Genomic DNA, 9908 nt, shown 5'->3' on the forward strand with positions numbered 1-9908 from the left:
TTATCCAGCACGACATGTCCAGCATTGCTGGATGGATTAGAAGTGTGCTTTTCTGTTAAGTGTGTGTGTGGCGGGCGTCTCGGGGTCCATGACTCTTTGTTCTCCTGGGGTTCGACTCCGATGCAATTCTGAGACACGGGTCAGCTGTCAGCAACCTCCTACTCATGTATGAATACTCGGTAGTAATCATCCTCATTCATTCATTCATTCATTCATTCACATAACAACACCTCTGACAAGTGCTCCTCCTGGTTCTGCTTAAACTCATCCAGAGAAACTCACCGTCTTCTGAGGCAGCCTGGTCCACATTGTGACCATCTGACTTCTTAAAACCTTACTATTGATGATCTGAAATCTGACTCCCTAGGCTGACCTTCTGCTGGTGCTCCTGCTCCCTCTGGCCCTGGAGAACCTACATGCGGCAGCCCTCGGACGGTTCAAGGCACCTCTTTCCTCCCTCTGTGGATGTTTATGGAGCTCCTAGGATGGGCCAGATACGAGGAAAACAATAGTAAGCAATAGCACATAGGGCCCTTAACCTCACGCTGCTTACAGTTTCTTAGGGAGACAGCACAAAGAGAACACTCACATAGGTAAAGCTACTTCTGGTAAGTGCTACCCCGAGACCAGGGCTGGGTGGCAGACAGAGCATATAACCGTGGGACATAATTGCCAGAGAGGTCAGAAAAGGCTTCCCCAAGGAAGTGGAGCTGTAGCTTAACTAGGCGCAAGAAAGTTGCCAGTAGGCAAAGGCTGTGGTTAGAGCGGGGACCTCCCAGATGCCAGAGTCTTTTGTTTTGGGGGCTAAACATCCTTGTGGTAGTTCCTCCTATGATGGGGTTTCTAGATCCCTCCCCACCCTGTCACTCTGTCAGTGTCCCCTTCAGGGGGAGATCTCCAGGTCTGGACCCACGGCTCGTGAACGGTCTGGCCAGCTCGGAGTCTGGGGGCTGCCCCACTCTCTTCTAGCTGGCTGTTCTCCTTCCATTAGCACAGCTCAGATCTGTATATTCATAAGGGAAAAGTTGCCTCCCAGGAATGCTCCCCCAAATTGATCTTACTTGTGCCCCCCCCCAAGCTTGTGTCTGAGCTGTTTGGCATCTGACCTGTGTTGGAGACCTTGTGTTGGGGTACAAACGCTCATCTCTGACATGGCCTGTTTGTTCCAGTCCAGCAGGGTCTGTTCTGAGTCTGGATTCTGCTGCTGGCTGTGGTGTGCAGGGCTGTATTCCCCGTGAATGTGACTGGCAGGGAGTTTGAACGTCCTGTCGGTCCATCCTGGACAAGGTACTGGCAGGTGAGATCTCAGAGTGTATGGGGGAGGGGGTGACAGGGAAGGCAAGGGGCTTGAGAGCTTGGGAGGGGAGGGTTTGGAACATCATCTACCCTGGGGCTCCAGAAAGAGGTGCCTAGGGCCTACACTAGGATGGAGCCACACTGTCCTGTGATCTCTGACCCCCTGTCCTGTCCTTTCTGCAGCCCTCGTCAATACAGCCCAAGGAGTGGGGAAGCTGCATGTGCGCACACGTGTGGCATGACCACATCCGTTTGGGTCTGTGGGTGTGGAGTGTGTGAACATGTGTGCTTTGTCCAACCAGGCCTTGCTGTTGGCTCACAGCTGTCTTTTGCCATTAGTAATTGTGTCCCTTGGGGGGTAGCCAAGACATCACAGCCTTGAAAGAGGTCCCACCAGACCTGCCTTGCCTAATAGCCCTACCAGGTGGTCCCTTCTGCCCTCCTCCCTTGTCTGCCTACAGGTTCCTCACTCACCACCCCAGACCCTCGGGGAGCTGACCCGGCAAGTGGGCAGGACCCCCACCACTCCAGTCCTTTACTTCTGTCCACAGGTCACCCTGCCACTGGTGCTAGCCCCCCTGGCCCCTCTCCTCACTTCCTCATCTTTTCAGACTCAGCTGAGACATGGTATCCTTTAGGAAGCCCTCCCCAATCCACCTCTGTGTTCTCACAGACTGGAGGCCCTGACAGGGCAGGGCCCCTGTGGTATTTATTATGGTGTTAGAGGCTAAAACTCAATATATCCTATTAGACAAATGAAACAATAACTTCTCTGGGCTTCATATTTCTTATCTGTAAAATGAAAATAATACTGTTTAACACACAGGGTTCTGAAGCGGGCGGTGGGAGACGGCGCACATGATTATCCTACTGACAGGCCCGACACACAGCAGAGGCCCCAAAACATCCCTCACTTCCCTGCCCGTCAATGTTTGTGGATTCCTGTTCTTTCCTATTTAAAAAAATTGTACATTTTTGGACTCCTTTTGGTTCCGAAGCCTGACTGGCTTCTCAGAGTTCAGGTCGCCCCTCAAATATCACCTCCCCCTGAAGATGGTCTTTGACAATGCCATCTGAAACTTCCCCAGTCACCCCAACACTCTCCCCTCCTGTAGTCTTACCACAACCTGAACTTTTGTCTTTTCTCTTTCTTTCTTTCTTTCTTTCTTTCTTTCTTTCTTTCTTTCTTCCTTCCTTCCTTCCTTCCTTCCTTCCTTCCTTCCTTCCTTCCTTTCTTTTTTTTTAAGATTTTATTTACTTATTTAACACAGAGAGAGAGAGAGCACAAGATGAGGAGTAGCAGGCAGAAGAGGGAGAAACAGGCTCCCTACAGAGCAGGGGGAGCCCAATGTGGGACTCGATCTCAGGACCCCGGAATCATGACCTGAGCCAAAGGCAGTTGCTTAACCAATTGAGCCACCCAGGTGCCCTGAACTTTCGTTTTTTTCTGACTTGTTGCTCAGCGGTCATCCCTCCCTAGAATGTGAGTACCATGAGGGCAGAGACTGGCTGATTTTTCCGCTCCTGAAGCCCCAGTGCCTGGAGCTGTGCCTGGCGCAGAACAGAGATCCAGGAGTTTCCAAGGCCAAGGCAGTGAAGTCTCCAGGGAACAAATGCCAGTGTGTGGGTGTTTGGGATAGAGGATGGTAAGGTTCCCTAAATTGGGAAAATTGGTCTCTCCGGGGCTGGGCAGGTGTGCCTGGGGGTGTCAGTGAGGGGACTGCATTCCTTTGCCTGGTGACCCTGGGTGGCTGGGCTGAACACAAGCCTTTCTCAGCACTGCTGAGCACGGTCTATCTATTGGCGAGGAGGGGCTGGGTACTTTGGCAGTTCTCCCATTCTGGAGGGACCCGCCCTGCTGCCCTGTGCTGGGACCCCAGGCCCAGTCCTGCCTCTTTTTGGCGCCATCTTTCTTCCCTCTATGGTACCCACTCCCCTCCTCATCTGGCCTTCCTCTTTTTTTTTTTTTTCCTTTTAAAGATTTTATTTATTTTTTTGACAGACAAAGATCACAAGCAGGCAGAGAGGCAGGCAGAGAGAGAGGAGAAAGCAGGCTCCCCAATGAGAAAAGAGCCTGATGTGGGGCTCGATTCCAGGACCCTAAGATCATGACCCGAGCCAAAGGCAGAGGCTTTAACCCACTGAGCCACCCAGGTGCTCCTGGCCTTCCTCTTACCAGTGCCTGATGGGCCCCCTCCCACCTGCCTTCCCCCGTTGGCACCAAAGTCTCGCACTCGCAGCCTCAGTGGTGCTGGGGGGTTCCCTGGGTCTCCTGCAGTGGAGTACAAAATCCCAGTTGGGTTTTCTGATGCCCAGCCCCCTACGGCTCAGCCACTTCGGGGCCCTTACCAGCCCCCCAACCCCTGCCATTCTCCTCGTCCTAGATATAGTGAGAGGGATTCCAGAAAATAGCTGCAGAGGCTCCTGCCGTAGTGCTGCCCATCCTACTGGGGAAGGGCCCTCTCTGTCTCCACTCATCCCGCCCTCCCTCCAGCTGAGGGGCCCAGCACCAGAGAAGCCCCCTGACTTCTGGCTGGGGTGTGGCAGGGGTGGATAAGGAGGGTGGTGTGCTCACTGGAGTCCAGTAAGTAAGGAAGGAAGGAAGTCAGTCAGTCCAGCCTCACTGGACTTACCAGTGTTGATAGAACGCCCCCTATCTGTTAGAGCTCCTTGCCCTGTTACCCAGGGGCCCTGCTCCCTACACCCGGAAGGCCCACAATCACTGCTTCATGCTCAGAGCCCAGTTCGAGAGCTCTCAGCCATGGGAGGACCCCAGAATGCTTGCAAGGGAAGGATTTCAGGGTTCAGAGGTTTATGAGGTATGCTCTCTGGAGTGCTCTGGAGCTGATCTGTGTGTGTGTGTGTGTGTGTGTGTGTGTGTGTGTGTGTGTGAGAGAGAGAAAGAGAGATGGACTGGGGTTCTGGGCCCCCACTCCTATTTTGACCATAGAACCCCAAACATTTTCTGTGTTACTAGTGGAGATGCCACTTAAGTTACTATTTAAACAGAAAGATCCATTATTTAGGGTGGAAAAAGAAAGGTTTAAAAACCATGGAAACTGGACAAAAGTCCTTTTACATATGGGGAAACTAGGCCCAGAGGACCACAGGGCTTCTCAAGGATGAAGAATGGATGGGATCAGTGGCAGAGCTGGTACCATACAAGGCCACCTGGCTCATAGGCTGACGTTCTTGCCAAGACCAGGCTGAAATATCCCTCTCAGGAGGTGGCAGTTGGGGGTGGGGTGCCAGGAAGGCCCATCCAGAGAAGTGGGTTAAGGTCACAGCCTCCCCACTCCACGGGCCCCCTATGAAGGGCCTGCAAGAAGAGTTGCATTGGAAAGGTGGCTCAACTCTTTCTTTCTTTCTTTTTTTTTTTTTTTTTAAGATTTTATTTATTTATTTGACAGAGAGATAGAGAAAAAGCCCAAGTACTAGAATAGCAGGCAGAGGGAGAGGGAGAAGCAGGCTCTCCGCTGAGCAGGGAGCCCGATGTGGGGCTTAATCCCAGGACCCTGGAATCATGACCCAAGCCAAAGGCAGATGCTTAACCAACTGAGCTGCCCAGGCGCCCCTGGAAAGGTGGTTTGATTCTTAACTGGAGGCTTGAGGTCTTGAAGTGGGAAGGGGCAGGATGAGGGAGGAAGTGCGGAGAGGGAGCAAGGGACAGGGATTCATCCTTTGGGTCACTCGCACCTGCTTCCCCACTCAGAGCACCAAAGGCCCTCCTGCCAGGTTGAGACTGCTTCTACATTCTCCCATGGTCACTCTGACAGGTGTCCATAGGAGGAGGAAGCCTGCTTCAGTGGTCCTCTCCCACCCCACAGCCCGTGACCCACTGGAAGCAGACCCTGTCTCCAAACACCTGAGTTCCAAGCAGAGGGAGCTTGTTCCAGGCATGGACTGGGCTGGGTGGCTTTCAGGTGATGACTTCTGGGGTGGGAAAGCTGTGAAGAAGAGAGTGGGGATTTCAGTTTCAGGGGTCCTGTGGACACCCCCCTACTGACAACAGCAGAAAGAGCATAGTAGGGGGCCCTGTGGCACTCACTGTGTCTCCCCTCAGAGTCCAGATGGGCACCTGGGAAAATGCTGTTGGATGAATGAGTGCGTCCATCTCCCCCCCCACCCCCAAAGTCACCAGCTCCTCCCTCACTCCACACCTCTGTCCTTTAGAAACTACAAGGACTGAGTTATTCTTAGTAGGTTTCATTCATCAAAGCGTGACAAACGGTGTCCTGGGAGGAATGCCTGGGTGTTGCCAGAGCCAGAGGGCTGGAGTGGGGTGCAAAGGCCCCATCTCAGGAGAGAACCCAATGCCTTCAAGGAGCTCCAGGCTGAGGGGGAGACACAGCCTTGCTCTCAGGGAGCCCCAGTTTGAGGGGGGAAACACAGCCCTGCCCTCAGAGAGCCCCAGTCTGAGGGGAGACACAGCCCTGCCCTCAGGGAGCCCTAGTCTGAGGGGGGAGACCGCCCTGCCCTAGGGGAGCTCCCTGTGATGGAGGGTACTACCTCCACACCCCAGTTCCCTAGCCCTCAGTAAGATCCTAGACTAAAGGGAGAGATCTAATATCCTGCCCTCAAGGAAACTTTAGTTTCATGGCAGAAAAGCAGTTGTCATCCCTCCTGAGGAAGGCACACCCAAGGCGCAGATTGAAACTGAAGATGAAAAAAAAATGGGGTACAAGAGGGTTTTCCAGAGGCATGTGCAGCTCCCCAACCACCGCATGTGGGAAGTCTAAAGAAGGACTCCCAGGGTCACTCACCTGGGCAGGCTTACCAAGAAATGTGCAGACTTCCAGGGGGTGGCATTAGTGCAGACAAAAATCCTGGCTCCTGAGGAAAGGTTAAAGGCAAGGCCAAGTGGACTGGTCTCAATCAGGGGTCTCAAACCCAAATGCCTTTGGGGACTAGTCTAACCACACTGACCTTTGTCAATGGGGAGGGCAATCAGACAGCTCACACTGTCAGCTCTCATACTCAATTAAAAAAACAAAACAAAACAAAACACATAACTCATTGCAGGCCAAAAAAACCTCACTAAAGATTAAACCTGGCCCAAGGCCACACATCTGCAACCCCCTGGACATCAGGAAAGAATTCCTGATAGAGGAAACGGAGCCTGGTTTGGATAAAGAAGCTGACAGCCAAGTTGCTCCTCCTGCGTGGCCCGGCCACAGGGCCTGGCTTCTGGGTCTCAGGGCCTCTCCCACCCTTCCTGGGATGCAAGACTTTTTAGCCCCTCCTCACTAGCTCCCTTCTGACCCACAGGCCACAGCTGGTGGGCCTTCTGGCCTCCCAGGGGGTTCCAGGTCTGTGATGGGGGTATCACCTTTCCTGGTGGGAGGGTAATTTCCCTGTCAGAGGAAGGAGCCTGTGGGGTGGGTCGTAAGCCCTGAAATAAGCCGAGCTGGGAGTTCTGGCTGGGTGGCCTTCCCAGTGACAGCCTTCAATTTTCTGTGCCTCAAGTCCAAAATGGGGATACTCTTGCCCTGGTGCCCTTATTTGGGCAGTGACTTTCCACGGGCCTCAGTGTCCTTGTCAACGAAACGGGTCCTGCCTCCTCCCCACTCTCGGAGTCCCCTGTCCCTTACGGACATACAACTCAGGGCTATCGGCTCACGGGAGGGAGGGGCGAGGCCGCTAGAAGACCCTTGAGGCTCGGATCTCCAAGTCCTGCTCCTTCCCTCTCGCCATCACAGGTGGCGTGTCAGGGCTCTCTTCTGGGGCAGTCTAGGAAGACGACAGGAGGCGTCGGCGGGCAAAGCCAACGAGCGCGCTCCTGGGGACTGGGGACTGGGGACGGGTTCTGGGACCGGGGAGGGGCGGCCTAATTAGGGCGCGTTGGCCGGGCGCAGCAGAGCGCCGCGGAGGAGAGCGGCGGTGGGTAATTAGAGCGCATTAGCCGTGCCCCTGCAATCCTGTAATTTCTCCGCGCGCTCCGGATGCGTGGTAGGAGGTGAAGCGATGCGAGCTCGGCTCTGAGTCAGACTCTCCGAAGCCTGGGTGGGGACGCAGGGGGCGGCAGAGGCCGTGGAGAAAAGACTCCTGCCGCGGGAGGCGCCATCGCCTTCCCCTGGCGCGGAGTCACCTGTCCCGGGGCTGCTCTCCAGGCGCCCCACTTCCGCGGGGACGGGAGGTCGTGGCCAGGAGGAGGCGTGACCCGCACCTCCCCTGGCTTCCAGGGGGCGCTCTTCGGTCCCGCGGATCTTCCCGGGGCATTGAGTGGTGTCCCCGCACCTAGTCATGTGGCCCGCTCCCCGCGCGCAGGTGGACTGAAAGAGATGAAGATGCAAAGCTCGAGGCAGAGACTCCCCAAATTCCGTCAGAGTTGGGCAATAGGTCTAGGAGGGCGAAAGAAAAAAAAAAAAAGGAGACAGAGAAAGACAGCAGAAGGGAATGGGGACGCATGTTTTACCTGAGCCCTGAAATCAATTCTTGGGGGGCAGGGAGGAGCCAGTGGGGGGCTGAGGCTGGGAGGGGAGTTTATTTATTAGCCAGATTAGCCAGCATTAATGGGGAGCAGTGGTGGCCGGCGGCGGCAGGGACATAGCTGGCATAGCTGGCATAGCGGCGGGGCCTCCCGCGGCGCGGGGCTCTGCCGGCTTCAAAGGGGCTTAAAGAGGCCCGTGGTGGCACTGCCACGGCCCCGCGGGGGAGGGCGTGGGCGCAGGCGGTGGGGGAGAAGGCGGCCATTGTGCACCAAGGGATTAGGGATCTGGCCTGGAAGGAATTTTAAACTGCTGCGAGCCAGCGCCCCAGGACTCCCCTCCCGCCCCACCACCACTCTCCTGAGCTGGAGCACGCTGTAATGTTTACCTGCATTTTGGTTTCTGGGGTCCTTCCCCTTCCTTCTTCCCTTAGATTGGACGCATCTAGAGTTGTCAGCTTTGACAAGTAAAAATACAGGATGTCCGGTTAAATTTGAATCCCAAATAAGCAATGGATACTTTTTTTAGTATAAGTACGCCCCATATGTTGTATGGGCTATACTTATACTAAAACATTATTCGTCGTTTATCTGAAATTCAAATTTAACTGGACATCTTGTAATTTTTTCTAGCAGTACTGAAGTCACTGAAATGTCTAATCCACGTCTGCAACAGATTGAGGGATCCAGAAGGATTCTATGTGGCCGCGTGTCTCTACCCTCAGACTAAGTTTCTTGAAGCCCCGTACTCTTTCTCCCTTCAGAATGGAGCTTTGATGATAGAACACATCTCCGTCGGAGTGGGATCTTCCCGAGGACGAGCCGAATTTCAGACTGGAGCTAGTAGGTCAATGTCTGAGTCCCCTTCATCGCAGCACCACCGGGCTTACCCTCAGGCAAGGCCTGTGTGCTTTGGTGGGGGGCGTGTCTGTCTCCTCCCTCAGGCAGGTGGATGGCCTCCCCCCATTAGTATAGTTCCCTGCCCACAGGGGGCGCTAAGGGCCCGGAGCACTGACCTACAGATGGATGGGTCCTGGTTTTTGGCGCTCAGGGCGGGCAGGTTCTCTCAGGTGGATGCACCTGGGGATTTGGGGGGTGGGGCCCCCAATCCTGTGTAGCTCCTGACTTGGTCCTTCCTCTGGCAGTCGAGGCAAAAGGCCTGCGGGGGCCAGAGGCTGTGGCCAGCATTGTGGGAGAAGCTCTAAGTCTGATTACTCAGTTTGTGCCAGGAAGGGACAGTGTGGCTCTCAGTACAGAAGGGCCCTGCCCCACCCCATAACCATGGTAGCCAAGCCCCCATCCTCCTTAGCCTCACTAAAGCCAACTGCCCAGCCTTTGCCTGTTCCATTCTCTCTGTCCAAAGCACCTGCTCTTCCGATCCTCAAGGACACATGATGTCTCACCCCTTCTGGATGCCCTGATCTTCAGCAGACTGGGTACCACCAGGTATACTGTTTATGCCCCAGTGCCGGCGGCGGGGGTCTTATGGTGAAAAGAGCCCTCCACCTATTCCCTCCTTCCTCACCAGCCTAGGGCCACAGGGGCCAAAGAGTGGCCAAGGGCAAGGGTGGAAAACTTGGGAAGGTTGGGTAGTGTTGGTGGGAGGGGAGTAAAGAAGCTTCTGCCACCATCTCCTCCCTGTCCACCCCCCTGTAGCCCCTTCCCAAATCCCTTCATCCCCTGGGGCCTCTCAACTCTTTTCCCTTAAAGCTGAGGGAAGCTGGGGAGAAGTCCTTTCCCACGGTCCCAGCCTCAACAACCCCCAACCCCCTGCTCCTTTGGCCACAACCACTTCAGCCTCTGCAGAGCGCTGGCCTGGCCCACCCCATCCCTGCTGGGCCCCCTCCTTGTGCTGGGGCGCCCGCTTCCGTGAGTGGCATCATCACCCCATTCCTCAGTCTGCCCAGTCATCAGGTCGGCAATTAGCTACTTCCTCTCAGCAGCATGAGGCCACCGAACGTCACAGCCCCTCCCCCGGCCAGCGGCGGGCGGGAGTGCTGGGGGTGCCCCCCACACTTTGTAGTATGTGCCAAGTCCTGGCATGACCCCCCCGCCCCTGCTCCAAACCACTGAGTGCTGGGGTAATGAACCTCCCATGTAGGGAGCCGGGTGCTCCCTGTATTCCTGGGGGCGGGAGAAGCTGCAGGGCTGCCTCCTCCTCCGTGTCACCCCATCCCATTGGATG

General features: G+C 55.2%; 1 protein-coding gene and 1 long non-coding RNA gene across 2 annotated transcripts; both read right to left on the bottom strand.

Annotated features, from left to right (window-relative positions):
- Nucleotides 1–413: 413 nt before the first annotated feature.
- On the bottom strand, nucleotides 414–6233 carry LOC116870586. The gene is made up of 3 exons (XR_004383252.1): nucleotides 6060–6233; nucleotides 5162–5243; nucleotides 414–480 (listed from the first exon to the last, which is right to left on the bottom strand). It is a non-coding gene; the product is annotated as an uncharacterized LOC116870586 (long non-coding RNA).
- An 890-nt stretch (nucleotides 6234–7123) lies between these two features.
- On the bottom strand, nucleotides 7124–9606 carry LOC116870340 (uncharacterized protein C6orf223-like). Its single transcript, XM_032861947.1, is given in 5 exon segments — nucleotides 7124–7273; nucleotides 7276–7369; nucleotides 9090–9174; nucleotides 9249–9252; nucleotides 9544–9606. Coding segments are annotated over 5 exon segments (396 nt in total).
- Nucleotides 9607–9908: the final 302 nt, after the last annotated feature.

Source organism: Lontra canadensis, unplaced genomic scaffold (genome assembly GCF_010015895.1).
Source record: "Lontra canadensis isolate GAN:19392208 unplaced genomic scaffold, GSC_riverotter_1.0 scaffold23, whole genome shotgun sequence".
Classification (NCBI taxonomy): Eukaryota; Metazoa; Chordata; class Mammalia; order Carnivora; family Mustelidae; genus Lontra; species Lontra canadensis.